Raw genomic sequence first — 23,557 nt, 5'->3', positions numbered from 1 at the left:
CATATATGTTTTCAGACAGATTGCAATAACCTATCCCTATGGTAGGTTTTCATCAGTATGTTTGCCCAAACAAGCTTGTTTTATCAAATCCAAGCAGATGAAAAAAATTGGAGTAGGGCCTGGGAGCTTGTAAAATAAAGAAATAGAGTAAGTGATTTATGGTATTTTAATTTTCAGTGAATTTTACTGAAGAATCATCTGGCTGCCTGTGTTTTACGTATCTCTATGTTTTTCAGATTGTTTTATTGGAGTTGCGGAGTCATGAAAGAATCACAAGAAGAAACATTGGATAATGAATGGAAGATAAAGAGAAAGCAAAAACAATGTGGCATCTAAAGGGTATAATATCTGGAGATATTAGCTCTGACTCATATATGTAAAAATGAGACTAGCTCTCATAAAATACAAGTTGTCCTAGATGGTCATCAAGCTTGGAGTCATGCTGTTGAACTAGAAATTCATTCCCTCCCTTTCTGACAGGTAACAGAGGACTGGTGAATTATGATTTTCCAAAGTTGGAAGCACTCATTTTTACCCATGTAGTTAATCCTTATGAATACATAAGGAGTTAAACATTGCATATTTAATGTGGATTATAATGGGATACTGACTCATTAACAAAAAATGGCAGATTTTAAGGACTTGGTTTCAAATTGAACTGGAGCCTCCAATGCACTTTGTACAATCTGGGGAAAGCTGTACTGAATGGCCTTCTCTTGAAGGCCATGATGACATGTAATAAAAAGATATCATCTTACTGTTGATATCTTTGAAGAGTCATAAGCAGAAGCAGAAAAATGAATGGAGGAAAGGAGTGTGATGGAGGGGACAAGGATGGAGGGCCACCAGCAGTACAAGTTCCAGTTGGTTGGCAACGTCGGATAGACCAGAATGGAGTGCTCTATATCAGGTGAGAATTAAATATATTGTATGCACTTTATATTATTCTTCTCATACTAGAATGTGTTATAGATTAATGACTCTTCTGATGATGTAATCACAGTATATGGTAGCTTCAAACTTTTTGTTATTCTAAAAATGTTAGGTCATATTTTCTGCTGATATTAATATATGAAGATCAGGTTAGGCTGGCAGTGCTCAACTGACTTATACCAGCTGAGAATTTGTCATGTCATTCCTGATTTACACTTCTTTGTTTTAATATTATACCTAGTTTCAATTACTACACTACTTAATATATGTAGTGTATAAAGCCATATGAACAATGCCTTATTTCTCTATGGATTATGTATTTGAAAGTTACATCAAATGTAAAGCCTCTTAATTTTTTTATTATTCAAACCAATTAACTCAGAATATTTTGAATATCTATTACTTCTCTCTCTTTAGTCTTTTATGGATTTTATGTTGCAAATATCAATTATTTTTAATATTTTCTATGCTTCCATTTGAAGGGAAGTTGAGTAGCATAACCCATGTAATAGCTTTAGAAAACATTCATCTTTAAATGGTCTTTGATAGTTTCCTCCTGGATATCCTGTTGTTTTTCCTAAAGAACTGCATCTGCAGAACACCCACTATCTTGCATATACAAAGCAAAGTAAATTGGTGTCATGTACAGGACCATGTTGTAGATATAGGTATTGGGAATTGTTATACGATAAAAAAAAAAGTTCCATATCACTTTCTAAGCTCTGTATTTTCCTACAGCTATAAACAGGAGACCACCAAACCATTGCTGGTTTTCTGACATTTCTCCACATATGTTTTTTTTTGTGTGCATGGACATTGTTCACTCAGGCCCCTGGCAGCTGTGCAGATAAAGGCTTGATGGGATCTGATGCACGATCCACACAATCATGCATCCTGCCATGCAGGACTGAGAATGTGAGATTTGAGCATCAGATTCCATCACTCTTTATTTCTCATGCAGGGGGAGCCTGGGATAACAATCCTGCGTTCTCCCAGTTGGGAGTCCCATCAATTGACAGGGCTCCTAGCCACAAGACTGCATGGTGTGCCTCTGCCAGCTAGGAGCCTGGATCAATTGATGGGGCTCACAATCGCAGGAGCACATGGTATGATCCTGCAGCTGGGAGCCCCATCAGCTGACAGAGCTCCCAACCACAGGGATGCACCTGGCCACACATTCAGTTAATGGCATGATAAGAATCAGCCACAAAGTTATTACACATTTTTTGTGGAACAACTTTGTGGCTTATCCCTTGTTTTATGACACGGTTAATCGTTTGGATGTGTGGCAAGGTTACAACTTAAAATGCAGTTAACTGGTTAATCATGTTTCAAGTGTAATGTGTGCCCGGGGCCTCAAAAGTAGAGACTTTTTTTTGCCAGTTGAGTCCATTGGAGCTATGCATGCTCCAAAGTTTCATTCTGTTCCCATATCAAGGGCATAAAGTACAGAACAACTGTGGTTAAACCACTGTTTGAACCATCTTCATTGCCTTCTTACTAACCCCTCATTGTGAGACTGAGCTCCTCAGGATCCACATATCCATACAGTATTTCTGTCTCTTGTATGTGTGTAAATTCCTGTTTGCATGGTTAGTTAAGTTAGTTACTCTCTGGTGATTTTTGATAGCTTTGGAAACTTTATTTTCCTTATTTTATTTTCTCTCTCTTGTCAAGAAGTGCTCTCTGCTACCGGGTATTAAATGTCATGTCCTAAGTTGTGCACATTTTAAGAATTGTCTTTTTTTGTAAAATAACATATCCCATTAATGATGACTGTGCTCTAGTGTCTTAGAGAAGCCCATATTCATGAGTATTCAGCATGTATGCTGTTTTTCCAAAACAGAGAAAGGCACCCTTGACTTCTTAATGTCATTTGTGTCTGATCAAGGGAAAGTATAATTCCTTGACAAGTCCTCCTGCTACTTAGAAGTATCTGGAAGTCCCTCCCAGGGATCAGCTAGATCCTGAGTTCCAACTTCAAAAATAATGTCAGCTTCATAGAAAATGCAATTGCAAGGGACCTCCCATGTCATAGTTACTAGTGACATTGCAAGTTTTATGTTATATAATACCTCCATATATAGAGCATATTCACACTGACAGATTGGGGGGCGGGGAATAACGCTTTACTGAAAGAAGCAGTGCATTAGTTCGACCCACTCTGCAGGGTCTGTACAGGCGGCTCAGCAAGGCATCTTGGTGCTCTTATCTAAAGGTGATTAAATCATCTATTAGATAAAAGTACCAAAAAGCCCTGCTGAAGCACCCAATCTATATAGACATTGGGCGAACTGCGTCCAACTAATGTGGTGCCTCTTTTGGACATGTGCTGCGCTTGGTGCAAGGGTGCACTGAGCTTAAAGCCCTGGGGTTTTTTTCCCCCTGCATCTGTAAACAGCATTATTTTTTATTTTTTGGTGGGGGGAGCATGTTTCTTTGCTACTCCCACTGGCAAGCTGCTCCTGAAACTAATTGCTCTAATATCTAGGAACCATCTTCTCATTTCTGGCCTAAATTTACTCATGATCAGGATGTACTTATTTATGCTCACAGTGCACTTTCACTTGTATGCTTTTTTTCCTTTCCTTGGTTTTTACTTCCCTTCATGAATTTGTACACATGTATTCCCCTCATCAACTTAATAGCCTTTCTCTGCACTCATTACAGTGTCAGCTCATCTTGAACATGAAAAAAGATTTCTCTCTTAATCCCTATTTAAACCTAGGCACTGTATTTGCTGCTGTTTTATCATATAGTATCTTCTCCAGTTACAGATTTGTTAAAATATATTTGCTACTAGATGTACAATTTCATGTGCCAGCTTCTTCAAAATTCTGGAATGGCAATTATCCTGTCCCTCAGTTTGCAAATATTCATGTCCTTATTCCCACTATCCACCTTGTCTCTGATATCTTGTTCAACATCAAGTTCTTTATTGAAAATTGAGGAAAATCATATGATTGTATTACTCTGTTAATTTAGCCTTTTAGCTGAATTACCTATATTATAATAGGAATCATAGAAAAATAAGAGGACATTCAAGAGGTCATCTAGTCCAAACTGTGTTTTAAGTAGGATTATCGCTGTCTAAATCATCCCAGACAAATCTTTGCCAAACTAAACTTAGATTATAGTTTAAGATGAAGACTCCAGAATCTCTTTGAGTAAACTATTCTAATACTTACCCACCTGCAGAGTTATAAAATTCTACCTAATACCTAACCTATTAAATAGGTTATAGTTTCACAGTGCTTAGGGTCGGAAGGGACCTAAACAGATCATCAGGTCTGACCCTCTGCCCCGGGTAGGAATGAGTGCTGGGGTCATAACACCCCAGCCAAATATCTGTCAAGCCTCCTTTTGAAGACCCCCAAGGTAGGAGAGAGCACCACCTCAGTTGGGAGCCCATTCCAGAGCCTGGCACCCCTAATTGTAAGGAAATGCCTCCTGGTGTCCAGCCTGAACCTTCTCTCTAACAATTTGTGGCCATTATTCCTAGTACCCCCAGTGGTGCCCAGGGGAACAGAGCCTCACTCAATTTCCACTGGTCCACCCCTGGTGAGTTTGTAAATGGCCACCAGATCCCCTCTCAGCCTTCTCTTGTGGAGGCTGAATAGATTCAGGCCCTTTAGCCTCTCTTCGTTGGGCCTGCCCCGCTATCCTTCGACCATGCGAGTGGCCCTCATCTGGATCCTCTCAATGCTAGCCACATCCCTCTTGAAGTGCAGCACCCAGAACTGGACACAGTACTCCAACTGCAGCCTGACCAACGCTGCATAGAGGGGAAAGATCACCTCCCTGGACCTGTTTTTGATCTATCTGTAGATTCACAACAAGATGCAGTTAGCCTTACTGACCACTTCCTCGCATTGGTGGCTCATGTTCATCCTGGAGTCAACAATGACTCCAAGATCCCTTTCTGCCACTGTGTTGACAAGAAGGGTGCTCCCTAGCCTTTAGGTGTGTTGCTGGTTCCTTCTCCCTAGATGCAGCACCTTGCATTTCCTGCCTTGAATTCCATCCTGTACTCATCCACCCACCTCTGTAACCTGTCTAGACCTAGCTGGATTCTGTCCCTCCCCTCCAGCATGCCCACCTCGTCCCACATCTTGGTGTTGTCAGTGAACTTGGACAGCGTGCTTTCCACACCCACATCACTGATAAAGATGTTGAACAGTACAGGCCCCAGAACCAAGCCCTGCCACTGCCCACATCCCTTCAGGTCAAAAACAACCCATCCACCACCACTCTCTGGGTGTGACTATCTAGCCAATTTGCCACCCATCTGACTGTGTAGGCATCAGTGCCACAGGCATCAGAGAGCTAACTGCTGCAGTCAGTTAGAAATACCAATAAAAAAATCATGATGTTAGTCATCACTAACAAAATTGCATGTATATATGTTTTTGACCTTTGTGTTTGGAAAGATTAAAAAAAATAAAATCTGCTGTGCTGTCTAAATTCCAAGTGGATCATTTTACTCAATCTTTAAACATTTCTGTATAATTTAAGATAGACAAAATATAAGTCATTATATTAGTCCTGAAGTGTTGTGTAACTTTGTGTTTAAAGTGACAGCCCAGCAAGACTGAGATAACTGAGGCATAAGGTACCTGGTTGTCCAAGGTCGTACTTTGGCAAGTCTTTGGACACTGTTGGTTAAATGTTAGACCTTTGATTAAATAGGATCATAAGAAAGTAAAGCTGGAATGGACCTCTCAAAGTGATCTAGTCCAGGCCCCTGTGCAAGGCAGGACAATGCCTCATTAAACCATTCCAGCCAGGTATCTGTCCAGCTTGCTCTTAAAAGTTCCAGGGGATGCGGATTATACCATTTCTCTAGGTAGCCTGTTCCAGTGTTTGATCACTCTAATAGACAGAAAGTTCCTAATCTCAAACCCGTGTTTCCTCTGCTGCAGCTTGAGGCCATTGCTCCTAGTCCTGTTCCCTTACAGCCACAGTCTATCTCCATCCCTTCCCTTGATTTCCAAATTACACTCTTGTTAATGCAACCCAGTATGCTGTTTACTTTTTTAGTAGCACACTTGGCTAATATTCAGTTTATGGTCAATGGTAACCCCTAGGTCCTCCTCTGCAGTACTGCAGTCTAGCAGTCATTCCCCAGTCTATTTATGCATGCAATTATTCCTTTCCAAGCACAGGACTTTTGCACTTGTCCTTGTTGAATTTCATCTGAAAATGTAAATTCATCTTTTATTCAAGTGATCTACATATTGTGTATTATAACCATATGAACTGAAATTGAATGTAGACTATGAAACAAAATATAGAACTTACTAATGGACTTCAGTATTAGTTTAGTGTCCTATAAAAATCAGGTGCATCTTTATAGCGTAAAATGAAGTATAATGTTATTATGTTACTTTCAAGAAGACTTTTTATTTTAAAACATCACTGTATTAAGAAGGCAGATACTAACTGAAAAGCTTTTGACCTATTTTTATTAACCTGAGTTGACAACTTGTCAAAAAATAAAATGTTTGAAATTTAATAGCTTCCATTAGTAATTGGCATTCTTTTTCCAGCTTAAAAATTAACTATGCAGTTAAAACAGACAAAAAAAAATCCATGTTCTTGTAGACAAGAGAATAAGCATGAGTAAAAAAGTCACTTGATTCTATTTTGTTAATTTTAATTACTTTTTTTACATCCAGACCAGTGTGAGTTCTTCATTTAAAAGTTAACTCTTTGTATTTATCCCCTTTAAGTCAGTGATTGTAACTGCTCAGTATGTAATCTGATTTTTTTTTTATTTTGTTATAACCACTGTCAGAGACCCATCTCTAGGAGTATTCCTAGAGCCCCAAGGTTCTCCCCATTGTCCTACTGCTTGTCCCAAGGAACAGACAAAGGTTTCTCTTGGAATAACTTCCCCACAAGTCTCAGTTCCACTGTCCTTATACTGGACCCCACAGCTGCAGCAGAGGCATTTTTGCCAGCTGTAAGTAGTTTTTTCTTGGGCCATGAAAAAATTCAAGGTCCACCCCAGAATCCCTCCATATATGGGGCTAGCCTGAAAGATCACTTGCTCTGAGATCACATTTTACCACAAGCAGTCAGTAAGGTACCAGAACACAAAAATGATTTATTACGTGGAAGAAAGTAATTGTACGTGAAAAGTAATCATCTAGTTTGAAGACAGAACAAAAAGACAGGTAAAGTTTTTACCCTCTCATCTGGCTACAGCCTAGTTCTTCTAAAAGAGCCGTCACAATACTTTGAGTGCCCATCTCAACAATAGCCCTTTCTGCCTGTGTTTGGGAGTGGCAATTGTTCTTGCTCTAGTAACACAACAGGCCAGCGTTCCTTATTAATTTCACTTCCCTTTGTTCCTTTGCGTCGGGTAGTCACCGGGTATGGGCATGTACCTCTACGTCCCGCTGACATTCACTGGTCCCCTCAGGGTGGCTGCATCCCTTGTGGTTGATTGTGGTGAGGTCTGGTGCCCTTTCTTCCTTCCTGCCATGACTTTAATGATAAGAAGATGTTTATGAAAGGGAGGTGGTGACTACCCGCCCCACACCCAGATCAATCGCCAGAGCTGTGCCAATGCCCGAAGCCCAAAAATGAAAGCGATGAAAGGACCAACTTGAAACCAATTGATTTACTCCCTTCTTGTTTTATTTTTTTGGGTTAACTGAAATCTTATTGCTTTTATCCTTTTCTTCTTTTGGACGTCATTGAAGTCTGGTCCTGGTTGCCTGGGGCTCTGTTAACCCTTGGAGCCAGTCAGCAGCTTACTGTCTCTGCCCCGGACTCCTCCTGGATACTTTTAATTAGGACCATGCCAGGCTTAATTGGCGGTGCACGCTGCTTAACGAGGAAGGGAACTCCCTCTCTTGCGATCAGCTGGTAAGGAGGCATGGTCTTCACAGTCTGTAGGCTTTCTGCCCCACTCCCGATCTGGTCGGGGGGCCCCTCGGGGCACACAATCCCCTTTCCCTCATGGGAGAATGCCCAGCCCCGATCTGGGCCTTCTTCCTGCCTGGACTGCCTGTGGCTCAGCAGCATCTGGCGGCACCCAATCTGTGGCTCTCAAGCAGAGAACAGAACATCAAAGGAAAGAGGAAAAAAAAAACACCAAAAAACCCCCACAGTGGACGGTTCGGGCGGATCCGCCACCTCCGCCATTGCTAGGGTCTCTCCCTAATTTGCCTTCTGCCGCCTTCCTTCTTCCACCCTCCTCTTCACTCCCACAGCAAGGGTGTCACCTCCTCTTCGGGGTCCGATGAGGGGCTTATCCAACTTCCACCGCCTTCACCCCGCATCTCCAGCTCCCAGGCTTTTTCCTTTTCTTTTCCTGCTGTCCTGCTCTCTCTACCCTGGGTTCCGTTCCCAGTCCCTGGATATTGCCCCAGCTGCAGATTAGCACCAATCCACTTCACCTGTCAAAGAGGTAAAGCCGGGCAGGTGTGGATGGGAAGCTCCCATTGTAGCGTGGACATCGTGACGCAGTGCAGTCCATGCCCCTGGCCAGGGACGTACTCTAGGTGAGTGCCCTCTGGACTCTCACACTTTGACATACAAATAGCTCTTAATTAGAGATCTGTCCATAACCTTTGACTAAGCTGTGTCCCAAAATCTTAAAGATCTATACAGACAGTGTAACATCCCTACGGTGATAAAAATGACATAAATAAATACAGTTTGTTACAGCTTTTGAACAAGAGCAAACACAAGGTCATCCATATCAAACTTGAGGCAGATATTTCTATGGAAGACGCTCTAAACCTCAAAATCATTCCTGCTTTTGAGTGTGCTTATGATGACCACTATTACAACTGGTTGAATCAGCGTAATTTATTAAAGTACTTAGCTGTTTTAGGTCCCTTGACAGAGCACAATGATGGAATGACTTGTGCTCGCTATGTGAAAGCATGAAACAACTCCTTCCCTTGCATAATGTATATGTCATGGTCGTGGTGTGGTGGTAAGGGGTCCCTACTTACGCGCGCACAAATAAAGATAGGCAAGCAGTGATGAAAAATGGGCAGTCCTGGCACTGTGCATTTCTCTCTACCAATGTGGCAAGAAAATAGCAATTCCCACCATGATGTGGTGATAGTTTAACCTAAACCTAAATCAGGGAAAAAATTCTGATTCTGGTGGTACGACATCTTTGCATAACTGGAATGACTGACAGCCGTGTTAGTCCAGTTTTAGGGATAAGTAGGCTCACTGCAAAGCCATATTTGTGTTACTTACCTTCACTGCATTCACTGCGATATGTGGCTAGGAATTTTGGAGTCCTATCACATTGGGGGTTTTGTGCTACAGTAAGCTGAGCCACTCTTTGCCAGTTAATTGTGGGCAAACTTGTCTGTGTTTCTGAACCAAAAATGGGATTTGTGGCTACAAACAGATGTTGCATTTCTCCTGGGAGAAACCATTTTATTCCAGAACAAAGTGCAGTTGTTCACACTTCCATGTCCATTGTCCTGAAACAAACTCTAAAAAGGCTCATGGGATAAGAAATGCTAACATTTTGTCCTGGGGTATCACAAAATCTATCTGAACAGTTGTTTTATGGTTACATGATTAAATTAATGGTAGAAAAGTGGCACTGCATTCAGACATTTCCTAAACTCTGATGAAAAGGTGATGTTTGTACATACCAGTCCAGGGACTTCTCTGTTCTAGGACAGACACGGGCATGATGTCCCAGAACAAATGCAGTGTTCCTATGCATACTATCAAGCACTAAATAACTCAGTACTCAGGTGATTTAGCTTGCATTCTCACTGCAAAATGGATGACTTACCAGTCCAAATGAAACGAGAACACAAGCTCTAGCCTATCTCCAGCTGTTCCATCTAGCTTGTGTTTTAATCATCCCTATAACTGGTTGAGAAGATCCTACTTGTTAATAGGTGAAGGATGGAGGCAACACCTGAGTAACCCCAAATTAACTGCAGTGAGGGCATACCCTGAGTAACAATTTATTACTGTGTGCTTACTTCAAACAACATGTAAAAATCTGATATAGGCCTAAATGACTGGTTTGTGCTGATGTTCTAAAGGCAAGTTGCAAAATTTAGGGATAACATTTGCTTAATAAGTGACGACAGTGTCTTATCTTGACAGGTTTCTGGTAGAAACAATGTCCAATTCTTCCCAGAACAGGAAAACTATCATACTAAGTCTTGCAGTCTAAAGCTGTTCACCCCAAAGCATGTACCTCTTGCCTATAATTTAAATCTTTACTGAAAATGTTAATGTCATCTGTAATAGTTGGTTTGTATGTAGTGTAAGTGTTCTTTTATGCAAAGTACTTGGTTTTATCTTTTGTTCTTAAGTGTAAAATCTTACATGTATTATCAATTTTGTGTCTTGAATTCCAGCTGACTTTTAAATCCCAATATCTGCATCACAGAGTACTACTGAGGCTCTAGTCCATAGGAATTGTCAAGGTTATAGGGGATCAGGACCCCCTTTTACTGGGTTCTTGATGTAATATCTCCCAGAGTCAGTGAGGCATTTGAAAACTTAGCTGAATCAAAGCTAAGCTATGGACATACTGGTCTGTATAACTACATTTATGTACTGTAGCAGGCATCCTTTGAAAAATGCCAGCTCTTAATTTTTACTCTGTTTTTGACTACAGAAAAAGTGTAGAGTAAGTCTTCTGTTGCAAAGACCTCAGAAAGGCCACGATGCTTTTAACGCTATGGATTTTATTCAAAATCTCTGGATTTATTTGTCAATCATGCTTGCACACCTGACAGTGCTAACATTGTGTGGCACCCTGCAGCAGCCTTGGAAGGATTTCTCGGCACCTTGGGGGTGCCAGGTTGAGATTCTTTGATGTACTGTTTCCTTGATCTTCCATCCTGTATCTTGTACTGCTGGAAACATGTTCCTGTGATGACAGCTCTTAAATGAGGTTCTCATCCTTCAGAGTACACCATGCAAGTACACCTGTATCTGTGTGGATCCCCAGTGGCCTCACAGAGAGAGTCCATGGAGATGTCACAGTCTACTCCTGTACTGTATTATAGGACTGGGGAGAAAAAAAGTTGTTTTAAAATGTTTATGCAGTGTAGATCCTCTTTGAGCACTACTGCAATGTGAAAATTAAATAGTTATAATTTTGATTGCTTTGGTTTTTTTCTGCATGTGTTACCTTTTGTTTTTGTATTAAGATCTCTGACTTTCACAGATATATTTTGGGGTCTGTTACAAACCAATTCTTCTGGTTTTGGGGGGGGGGCGGGGGGAGGGGAGTGGACTGTGCTCTTAAATAAATAAAGTCTCTCTCCTGGTGAAAAATAAACTACAAAATGAAAGTTCAAAAACTGAAATTACTTAGTTTTCACTTGACGTGTTGGAACTATATATAGATACTGTCATCTATAAATATTAATTTGTGTATATCTTCTATTGCTTTACAGTCCCAGTGGATCTTTATTATCCTGCTTGGAGCAGGTGAAGACTTACCTGTTGACTGATGGAACATGCAAGTGTGGCTTAGAATGTCCTCTTATCCTCCCCAAGGTAAAAAGTAGAGAGTAACTTTAAACATATAGGCAGAACACAGGGTAGAGATGTACCTTATAGACTCTCTGAATTAGCACTGAATAAGCTTTCATGAGCAAGAGCTCACTAATGTTGGTTGTTGTATTATTTCTGCTGAGCCATAATTTCATACTTATTCAGAGGTTATGCTTCAGAAAAATATGTGATTTATGCCCAAATTAAAGGATTTCTTGTTTTCAAGTAGAGATGCTTTTTTTTCTTGTGGGGAGGAGGAAAATGGAAGTAATAGTTGACAGACAACATGGTTGTAAAATACCAAACTTTTTTTAAATGTATTTTTTAGTTTAAAACATCAGTGGAAAGGGTGACTAGTATATTTCCTTGCACACAGCATGCAAGGACACACCTTGCTCTTTCAGGACAGCCTGAAGTGGAGGTGGAGGAAATCTTACTTTGTGATAGCTACATAGCAGCACCTAGGGAACTGAGCCCACTTCTTACCCCACTGCCAGCCCTGTGTGTCAGATGAGGCCCCCAAACCAACCCAATGCACTGGGTCTGGGAGCAGTATGCTAAGTCCAACCCCATCTGCTGGCTCTGGAGCCTTGTGCTGAGTTGGACCCAGCACACTGAGTCGGGAACCACACGCTAGGTCTGGGGCTGAGCGCTAGTTCTAAGGCTGTGCACCCGCACAGATCACATCTGAGGTCATACGCTGGCCATGTGCCAGTCACTCCTTGTACATTGGCTCCAGAGCTGTGTGCTGGGCCCGACCCCATGTGTTGGCTCCAGGACTGTATGCTGAGTCTGGCCATGTACCAACCCTGTGCAATGACCCGGTCCAGCTCATGGGGCCATACCATCTGGTTGGGGGTGGTGTTCTCCACAGGTCCTGAAATTTGACAGCAGGGGAGCAGTGGCAGTATTAATTACCATAGTTTCCAGAGCCATGGCAGTTAACTCTGCCATCAGTCTTCTGCTGCCAAATTTTCATCCTTGGGGAGATTCATTTTTCTCACGTACAATGCATACCCCAAATTTCACCAGCTGGTTTTGCAAGGGAAAAAGGCATAGGGTATATGCAACAAGATAAGCATCCTCCTGTATTGATGGAAATCTAAACATAACAACATTATGCCAATGCATGAGAACCAGAAGGTGAAGCTGATGAATATTGACTAGTGAATAAAAAGAGTTTATCAAAAAGAGTTGTTTATACTTGGCACATTCTGTGTAAGCTTCAACAACTTTTGGAGTAGGTCCATAATTTATGTGTTTGTTTAATGCTTAAAATATATATTTTATAAGTATGCATCAAGACTGCCATCATTTGAAAATATAAAAGGTATAGAAAGCTTTCATAAAATATATAAACTGTGTCACATTATTGTATAACACTGATATAGGCCTGAAATTTATTACTATTAGTCTGTATTCCAAAACATCTTTTCCTTGATCCTAAATTAATCCTAATCATGTGTGATCTCTCCTTTTTATTTAAACAGAGGCATCATGCACAAATGCAATACTCTTTGAAGTTCTGCTTCACTAAAGGGATGCGTGCTTTTGCCTTTTTACACTAAAGGGCAGCTGTTTCGCCTTTTTTTTACTTCTAATATTTATCATACACGACAGCTGGATTTCAGGTTTCCTGAACAGTGGTCCTCTGAGTGTTGTAGTGGTGGAACACAAAATGTTTTCCCTCTTCATCGCCTACCCACACTCTCTAAAACAAATACATTGTTATTTTTCATGCTCCTTATCATCTAGCCTTCCCTTCAGTGTAGGCAATCTCAGATACCTCCTTTTACTGAGAAAATCCCAACATTGTGGTTCTCTTCCCTCTGATCCCTCTGTTGATTAGTATCTGGTAGGCTAATCTGCTGCAGAAATTCATTTGTACTAATAGTTTCACCTAGTTGGATAGAGAAAGAAATATGGTGGATGGAAGCATGAAGATGAGCAAGATGAGGCCATGCCCTGTAAGGAAGAACAAAGGAGGTATTCTGCCATCCACTAATGTCTGTATTCATAAGCTGTCTGTACAGCATTGATGCTCTGACCAAGAGCATCCACCTGAGCTGATTGCAGGGCAAGGCAGGGTTGATATCTATCTAAGACATGATATAAAGGTTGATATCCCATGAAACTTGTGACAAACTTTGGTTCTCTTTCCAGTTCTGATACATTTTTGGAGTTGTTGCTCTGTCTCTAATATAAGGATTTCAATGTTTTAGGTATTTAATTTTGATCCTGGAGCTGCTGTGAAACAGAGAACAGCTGAAGATGTAAAAGCAGATGAAGATGTCACCAAGCTATGCATTCATAAACGGAAAATTATTGCTGTGGCTACACTCCATAAAAGTATGGAAGCGCCTCATCCTTCACTCGTTCTGACTAGTCCTGGGGGGGGGACAAGTAAGTTATATTATGCAAGGAAAAGCAGACTTGTATGTTTTTGTGAAGTTACAAACTATTGCCTTATAAAAGTACAGTAAAATCCCTGTTATCCGGCATTTGAGTAACCGGAACACTCTGTTAACTGGAATTTCCGGCCAGCTGTCCAGATGCCGGGAGGATGAAGCTTGCTCATGGCGGCCACTGCTGCCACCTGCCACCCTGTGCTGCTGCTGCTGCTCCACATGCAGCTGGAAACCCCTATGCCTCAAGTAACCGGCATTTTAAGTTACTGGCACCCCCCATTCCCCACTTATGCCAGATAACAGGGATTTTACTGTAACTAACAAACTACAAAACCTCTCCTGGTATAATTTTAGAATGAAGAATTTTCAAGTAGAAAGAAATCCTAAAGTTAAGATATACATAAAACTGTTAATTTAGCTACGCAATATTTGGTGCATATGTGCTGTTGTATTTTTGGAATACTATTTCTGATGTTAAAACTTTACCTTAGTAGGTCAATGCAACTAATGCTGTTAGAACCCTTAACGGTATAGTTTTCTAATTCCTGTGCATTTAGTTTAAGCTTTACCATGACATGACTATACTATATCTTTTGCATTTAATTTCTGTATTAAAAAGTAGAAAAAGTAAAACAGAAATAAATAATAAGTTATTAATTAAATCCCTAACCAACATGGGTCAGTTATGCAGCCTTCCATGACTGCTTCCCTACAAGATCACTATGCATCTCCCAGTTGAAGAAGTAAGCCTCCTAGCACACAACTCCTCCCCTATAATGTGCCCCAGTAAAGCTAAGATTAGATATTCACACTTACATTTCATTTCATATATACCAGGAGCCAACATTCAGAGGGAGGAACTTGCATAAATTTGCTTTGGTAATTCAGTCACAGTATCAAATATTTCATGTATTTGAATTAACATTTGATTGTGGAAATTGAATGAGTTCCTGCAGCTAGTAATGATGGGAAGGAAAGAAGCTTGTCACCGTAGTATAGTTGAGTGACATTGGCAGGCAGGGTGAAGAACAGGTTTGTCATTGCAGCTTGTGTGAATTGTTGTCTTCTATAGGGAAGGTGACAAATGAATATTTGTCCATAGTCCTTTAGATTTATTTGAATATGCCATCTGCAAATCATATATTCAGTGTGAGGGAGAATTATACTGTTTGAGGTATAAATTTCCAGAGTAACCAAATTTGTCATAGTGGCCACCATAGGATGATACCATCCCTAAAGTAAAAGTGGGAAATACAGATTCTAGGAAAAAATGTTGGTAGAAAGAAAAGGAAAGTGAACTTTCTCTGAGAGTGGAAAATGTATGAAGAATAGAATTGATACTGCTTAATTTATTAATTCCTTTAGAGTGGATCTAATAAAGAAGCATCTAGTTTTTTTGTGTACATTCCTTCCTTCCACCACAAACATACAGAGGAATCCTGGAAACAAAAAGAAAAAGCTCCTCCTAGAAACAACCGAAATTCAGTGTCCAGATATCGTAAATAAAACTGCAGCTAGAATGGCAACAAGAGCTTTAATTTAGTAAAGCATTAAAATGCAGGTTTTAAGTCTACCCTTTTTTGACAAAGCACTTGTCAACTTTAAGTAGGAGCAAAAGTATTTTGCTAAAACAAAAAGTTAGAATAAAAATGGGGCAAAGAGGACCATTCTTCATTGAGCCAACTCTCATGTTTAGAATTTTAAACATTAGAAACATTTGACTTAGTTGAATGCAGAACAGGTATAAGCAATATATATATGTAGATGTGTAGATATATTCATCTAATCTTAGAATCCAACCCGCAGATTGGCTCCATATGCCAGAGCAAGCATGCAGGGCCAGGCCAGTGGGGGTGTCGCATGCAGCATGTGCTCTGAACCAGCCCCATGTGCTGCTGGCTAGGGGTGTGCAAAGCAGGCAGTATTCAATTCAGATTCTGAAGATTTGATTCTGATTCGAAGAATCTATGATTCGGCCATAGACACCGCTTTATATGTTTTTTCTACATACCTCAAGGTACCAGGTGTGGCTCGTGAACCCTGAGATGGTGGGGCGGATGGAGCATCCCACAGGAGTGTGGGGGGGGCCCCATGTGCTCAGTGGCAGACCCAGAAGTGGACTTGAAGTATTTCGATCCATTTCCGGGTCCGCTGCTGAGCACGCGGGGGACCCCTTCCATGCCCCCTTAGCTCGGCTATTGGCCACGGGGGGACCCCAGGTTCCACCCCAGACCCAGGAGGCACCAGTCACTGAGCCAGGGAATGGGGGAGGTGGCCCCCCATGTGCTCCACGGCGGACCTGAAAGTGGACTGGAAGTACTTCAAGTCCACTTCTAGATCCACCATGGAGCACATGGGGGACCCCCCTCCCCTCCATGCTCCTGTGGGATGCTTCATCTGCCCCACCATCTCAGTGTTCACGAGCTAAGCCTGGTACCTTGAGGTATGTCAAAAAAAAACCATAAAGCTGTGTCTATGGTTGAATCTCTCCGTATCAAATCAGAGGCTTCCGATTCGATTTGGAGAGATTAATGGGTCTCCTGATTCGATTCAGATTCAGAGATTCCGCCACTAAATCAGCCTGAATCGCCTCCAAATTGAATCAGTGACCGAAGCTTCGCACAGCTCTACTGCTGGCACATATGCCAGCTTTAGCCCTGTATACCACCATTTGCTGGCTCCAGTCCCACAGTGTATGGAGCTAGTGTGGCGCATGCTACGCATGGCACATGGGGCCAGTCTGGGGTGTGTGCTGCACGTGCCACCTGTGCCAAACCAGGCCTGTGGATTGATTCCGGCAAGTGGTGACCAGTCTTTGGACTTGGTCCAGACCAGCTCTGCACATTGGAACTGGTCTGATATGAGCACTGTGTGCAGCAGACACCTCAAATTAGCCATGCATGCGGTTTGCATTGGCGCCAGTCTACACACACTGCATGTAGTATGTACCAGCCCCAGCCTGCTACAGCACACAGGTCTTGTCTGGGGCCCACACTGCATACAGCACCTGTGCCAGATCAGCCCTACATGCTGCTTCTGCCATGCAGGGCTCATCTGTGGGCCCATTCTGGGCCAGCTCCAGATCTCGCATGTGGGGCTGCTCTGATGCAAATACCACATGTAGCATACGCCCTGGACTAGCCCTGTGCACCATGTGCAATGCATGCCAGACTGAGCCTCACACTGTGTACAGCCTGTGCCAGACAAGTTCTACATGCCTTATTCAGGCCAGGCCAAGACCCACAGGCTTCACAGCAGACTGAATAATAGGGCTTATGGGCCAGATCCAGCCTGCGGGACATATCTTTGACACCCCTGATCTAATCAAGAGGTAGCTGTATAATCATTTATACGATATTAAATTTACCTTACTTATAGTAATGTTATCCATGCAATATTATCAGTAATCTAGTTGAGCAGCTGTTATTGATAACACACAGTGATGCATATTGAAAGGATTTTTGAGCTGTAAGATTTTGTACATTCAGCATATTTTTGAAAATTTGATATTAACAGGTGTGTTTGTCATCCAGTTGAAAATATCTATTAAAACCTGTTTGGTTTATGAATTAGAATTAGGCACAAGGATGGTACACTATGTTCAACTTCCTTTATTTTAACTTTCCCCCACCCTTTGCTGTTGATTGGCCAAGAGGCCTGGTGGCCTCACCCCTTACTGCTGATTGGTTGAGGAGGAGGTGGCGGCTCCACCCATTACTGCTGATTGGTCGAGGGAGGGCAGTTGTCCCATTCACACCACCTCCAAGGGGACTGAAGTGGCAGTAGTTTGTGCAGTGATGAAGGTTGAGGGCCCAGATACCCTGTTTATGGAAGTACTTCATATCATTCTTTTTTTTTCCGAGAGAAACATCTCTAGGAAGTAACATCCAAAAAACACCTATGCTAATAAAAAGTTATTTTTGCAGCAAAATCAAGTATACATTTGCATACAGTCTTTAATTATATGACTACATACTATTTTCTAAATAGGCAACTGTTAATCTAGGACATGGTAACTTTCAATTGCTTTTTTTAGAAATTAAAAGCTTGACATTGTTTTTGCATATAGTCAATTTCTGTGTATTCATACTTGTCTAAAACAAATTAGTTAAACAGATTTCAGAATAGTAACTGTTATTTGGTATCTTTAATATCAGGTGCAACGCCAGTAGTTCCTACTCGAGCAGCAACTCCAAGATCAATGAGGAATAAATCACATGAAGGAATTACAAATTCTGTGATGCCAGAATGTAAGACTCCTTTCAAGTTAATGATAGGGGCATCAAATGCCATGGGTAGGATTTATGTACAAGAAATGGCTGGAAGCCAGCAACAAGAACTTCATTCTGTCTATCCCAGGCAGAGATTGGGCAGTAATGAATTTGGGCAGAAGTCTCCGTATCGTGGCAGTCATGGTGGAATGCTTAGTCCAGCTTCATCAGGATCACAGATATATGGAGATGGCTCAATCTCTCCTAGGACTGACCCACTTGGAAGCCCTGATGTTTTCACACGAAATAATCCCAATTTTCATGGAGCACCCAACTCTAGTCCTATTCACATGAACAGGACTCCTTTATCTCCACCTTCAGTAATGCTACATGGTTCTCCGGTACAGTCATCCTGTGCAATGGCTGGAAGGACTAATATACCTCTTTCCCCAACCTTGACCACAAAAAGCCCAGTAATGAAAAAGCCCATGTGTAATTTTTCAGCTAATATGGAAATACCACGAGCAATGTTTCACCATAAACCACCCCAAGGCCCACCTCCACCTCCTCCACCTTCTTGTGCTCTTCAGAAGAAGCCATTAACATCAGAAAAGGATCCGCTTGGCATACTTGACCCTATTCCTAGCAAACCAGTGAATCAGAATCCTGTTATCATTAACCCAACTACTTTCCATTCAAATGTCCACTCTCAGGTACCTGTGATGAATGTAAGCATGCCTCCTGCCGTTGTCCCCTTGCCAAGTAATCTCCCTTTGCCAACAGTAAAACCTGGTCACATGAACCATGGAAGTCATGTACAAAGAATTCAGCATTCAGCGTCAACCTCACTGTCTCCTTCACCAGTGACATCCCCTGTTCATATGATAGCATCTGGGATTGGAAGGATTGAGGCTTCTCCCCAAAGATCACGCTCATCTTCCACATCATCAGATCATGGAAATTTCATGTTGCCTCCAGTAGGACCACAGTCATCCTGTAGTGGTATTAAAGTTCCTCCCAGATCACCAAGATCAACAATAGGGTCCCCAAGACCATCTATGCCATCAAGCCCTTCTACCAAGCCTGATGGACTTCATCAATACAAGGACATTCCTAACCCATTAATTGCTGGAATGAGTAATGTATTAAATCCTCCAAGCAATGCAGTTTTTTCTACTGCATCAGCTGGAAGTGGTCCCTTAAAGAGTCAGCCTGGTTTGCTGGGAATGCCTTTAAATCAGATCTTGAACCAGCACAATGCTGCCTCTTTTCCAGCAAGCAGTTTACTCTCAGCAGCAGCCAAAGCACAGCTAGCAAATCAAAATAAACTTGCTGGTAACAACAATAACAGCAGTAGCAATTCTGGAGCTGTTGCCGGTGGCGGCAACAATGAAGGACATAGCACTTTAAATACCATGTTTCCTCCTACTGCCAATGTTCTTCTACCAACAAGTGAAGGACAAAGTGGTCGAGCAGCACTAAGAGATAAACTGATGTCTCAGCAAAAAGACCCTTTAAGAAAAAGAAAACAGCCAACTACAACAGTGCTGAGTTTGCTTAGGCAGTCTCAGTTGGATAGTTCTGGAGTTCCTAAGTCTGGATCTGATTTGATAAGAAAGCAAAGTCAAGGTTCATTTCCCATCAGTTCTATGTCCCAGTTACTTCAGTCCATGAGTTGTCAAAGCTCTCACATGAGCAGCAATACTACCACTGGTTGTGGGAGCTCAAATACTGTTTTGCCTTGCTCTTCTAACCAGATGCATTTTACAGACACCAATATGAACGCTGGCACACTTCAGAATTCATTGACACAAAGTTTATCTTTAAGAGGAGAAGGTATGCACTGCCAGAATGCAAACACTAATTTTGTTCATGGTACCAGCCCAGGTCCAAACAACCATCTTGCAGGCCTAATAAATCAGATGCAGGCTAGTGGGAACTGTGGGGTGCTCAGTCAGTCAGGAATGGCTTTAGGAAATTCATTACATCCAACACCTCAGTCAAGAATCCAAGCATCCTCCACGCCAGTGATACCAAACAGCATTGTTAGCAGCTGTAATCAAACAAGTCCTGAAACAGGTATGTTTCCCTTTAAAAGGGTTCTTGTATGTTTGACAGTTTTCGACTGTTATGAATTGTTTTTACGTGTGTATTGTTTTATCTCCTTTGATTTCAACTTAGCATAAAAATAAGCCTGCTAAAGGCTAATCACAGGTGATCAAAACTATAGATAGCTAAGAACAGTAATAGCCTAAAACTGTTCTTTCTCTACAAAAATGCACACTGTTCCAAAAATCCAGGTCCTGCCTTCCACCTTCCTTTTAACTCTTGCTAAAGCCTCATTTTCTTAAAAAAATAAAAATAAATAAAATTCATGCACCTGTTTAGGGCCCCAAAACTCAGTTCTCTCTAACCACAAGACCAAAAAGATCAATTTTGAGGCATACTCTGAAGGCCAACAGAATTAGGCTGTTTTACAGCATGCAAGGGGCCACATTCAAGAGAGAAGATTGCAATTTCGTAACCAGAAAAAGAGGGAAACTAGTCAGGGTCATGATCATGTACCACCTTTGGGTATGTAACACAATCCCCAAATTGCCAGTTGAGATGTGTCAATCAAATATCCTCAGTGAGAGAAGCCAGTATCATCATGTTCTTATTCTCTGGCTGGTTACCCTGACTTACTAACAACAGTTCAGTCCTATATGGATTAAGCTTCAGCCATTTCATTGAACTCCATGTCCCTGGACTACCAGACAATAAAAAAGGAACTCATCTATACCCTTTTCCTTAATTAAAATTGATATAGAAATCTGAATACTACCCATATACTAAAAACACTTCCATCCATATCTCTCACTTACCAATCCCTTTGTATACTTACTAGAGGAGGCGGGGATAATAGAACTTTGTGAAACTCCCATGTGTCCTCCAGGCTTAAAAATAATGGCCCAAAACTATGGTTAATCTGGTAGTATCTATGTGCAACTTAAATGACATAGTATATGTATTAATTGTTTACTACTTGTATTAAACATATGACAGGTATAAATGCTTCTAGAGTTTGGCTAAATGTTTAAGAGTGTTCCAACAACTTTTGGTCAAGTTTATATTTGTGTTAATCTTGATAATTTTACAAGAACTATAACTAGATTGTTGAATAAATTATATTTAGTTGCAAAAATGCAACAAGATTTTAGTTATGAAGACTCCTAGAAGTAGCAGGTATGTAAGGTCAGTTTTCTTCTTTATATTTGTGCTACTTTTTCATAAAAAGGAGACATCTTAAAAAAACCCCACATTTTTAATGAACATTGACTAGAAAGAAGGACTGTTTAATTTCTCTGCAAAATGATAAATAATGTCTAATATTAATTTATAAACAGAAGAACAATATTTATTTGATGCATATTTTAGTCTTAAGACTTTAGTCATTTCAAAAGTATTTATTAACCTCTTCATTTTACAGTCATAGGTAAAAAATCCCATATCAAGTAAAAATTATTGTAATCACACCTTAAGTGGTCACCCAGGCACCTGTTCGTTCAGTTAATGGCATGATAAAAAGCTGAATAAGCTACAAAGTTATTCCACAAAATATGTGGAAGGTTGTAGTTGCTTCCTGTCATGCCATTAATTGAATGTGTGGCCTGGGGCCTCTGTGGCTGGGAGTCCCATCAGCATATTGGAGCTCCCAGGTGAGGGGGCCATGTGCACCCCTGCGTCTGGGGGCTCCAGCTGATGCTACCTCCCAGCTGTGGGAGCATATGAGCTCGTGGCTGGGAGCCCCATCAGCTGAAATGGCTCCCAGCCATGGGGGCACTCAGTACACCCCTGTGACTAGGACACCACAGCTGATGTGGTATCCCAGTTATGCAGCGGTTCATGGGGATGCTGGGTAAACTGTGGTCTCACAGTTGTGAGGGTGAATGAAGTACCTCTGCAGCAGGGATACTGTCAGCTGCAGTCTCCCCACTGCAGGGACCCCTGTGGCACCCCCATAGCTAGGAACCCTATCAACTGAGGGGGCTTCCAACTGCAGGAGCTTGTTTCTTGCCAGTGCAGGGAGAGCTCAGGATTAGGCTCCTGCTCCACCAGCAATGAGACATGATAGGCTCCGATTCGTAATTCCACAGTCACACTTCCTGCCGTGCACATACGGCCTGGTAGGAGGTGCTGTTGTGTGGCTAGTGCATTAGATCCCATCATGCCTTTACCTGCATGTGTGGAGGGACACTCAGAATTACTGTACTGTGGGAGCCAGAACTTCCACGTTTCTGGAAGCACAACCATGTTCTTCCATAAAAGAGAGGTAACAAACTTGATAGTATGTCCTGTAGTCCTTTCTGTCTGTCTAAAGGTCGTCCTTCAGAGCATGACTGGGCCCTCAGTCACACTTTCTTAAAACTTCTGGTTGGTCAAGCAACCAGGCCGGTAGCCCATAACTCTTTTCTTGGCTGTTTTACCCCATCACAGTGAGGAACAACAGAAGCCTTAGATAAGCTCTGCCAGCTCTAAGAGCCCATGTTCCCTTCCATGTAGATCAAAGAGAGAGTTTTGCCTTAAAACATGCTTTCTAGCAAACCCTTCAGAAGACTCCTCTGGAGGAAAACCATGTTTCATACCTTCACAGAGGTGAATGGGACCAAGTACTGTGAGGAGAATGGCCAGCTGGGTTTCCCTGGTTTCTCTGTACCAGTGCTTTGAAAGAAAGTAGTGTATGCTTTACGCTCTGGACCTCACTCTTTCCAGGCAATTCTGCAAAGAACCAGACAGGTGGAACCAGCACTCAGTTATCAGAGTCCCTTGCTTCCTGCAAATCTAATGTAATCAGCCCCTGACAATGCCCTTGCCCCTCACTCCCAAGCCACAGCCCCCTCCCTCCTCTCCCCCCAGCCCTACTGGTGCCCCTCACTCACAGCCCCCTGGCCCTGCCAGTGCCCATTACTTCCAGCCCACAGTCCCCCACCCCTCCCAGCGCTGCTAGTGCACCTTACTCGTGACCCACAGTCCCCTGTCCCTGCTGGTCCCCTCACACCCAATGCCCAGCCCTGCTTGTACCCTTATTCCCAACCCTGCTGGAGGGGGGGGCCCCAGCTGCCACGGCTATGGGATCAGGGCCAGGGCCCGCAGCCCCCAGCCTACCCCAGCACTGCCCAAGCCCTGGCTGCCACACGCAGGAGGTGGCAGTTGCTGTGGCCAGAGCAGAACATGGACCCTGCCCCCCTATCCCCTCACCTGTGGACAGAATGGCCAGAGCAGAGCTGAGTGGAGCCCATGGGGGGTGCAGGAGGGGATGAGTTTGCAGGCTGCCTACTATGGGCTTGGGGATCCTTGCCCTGCTGCTGGGGGCCTCTGCAGCCCAGCGAGCAGGACCCAGTATGAGAGAGTAGGGAGGCTTGATGCTGCTGCTACTACGACTGCCATGAGCCCTACACCAGCTGTACCACCGTGGCAAGGCACCCCTGACTGCCCAGCAGCAGCAGGGGG

The 23,557-nt window shown here is 42.4% G+C and overlaps 1 protein-coding gene across 4 annotated transcripts in view; it reads left to right on the top strand.

Annotated features, from left to right (window-relative positions):
* MBD5 (methyl-CpG binding domain protein 5) overlaps positions 1-23,557 on the top strand; it is a 110,466-nt gene that overhangs the window by 32,970 nt on the left and 53,939 nt on the right. For all 4 annotated transcript variants that reach the window (XM_019522444.1, XM_019522447.1, XM_019522446.1 and 1 more), the window contains exons 2-5: positions 237-910; positions 11,349-11,451; positions 13,671-13,851; positions 18,014-20,146. In XM_019522444.1, the coding sequence (XP_019377989.1) occupies positions 798-910; positions 11,349-11,451; positions 13,671-13,851; positions 18,014-20,146 (2,530 nt within the window). In that variant the 5' untranslated portion in view covers positions 237-797. The remainder of the gene's footprint in view (positions 1-236; positions 911-11,348; positions 11,452-13,670; positions 13,852-18,013; positions 20,147-23,557) is intronic.

This window comes from Gavialis gangeticus, unplaced genomic scaffold (genome assembly GCF_001723915.1).
Source record: "Gavialis gangeticus isolate Ggan-Ray unplaced genomic scaffold, GavGan_comp1, whole genome shotgun sequence".
Taxonomy (NCBI): Eukaryota; Metazoa; Chordata; order Crocodylia; family Gavialidae; genus Gavialis; species Gavialis gangeticus.
Note: the sequence above shows the minus strand (reverse complement) of the source record. Positions and strands in the feature narration are given on the sequence as shown.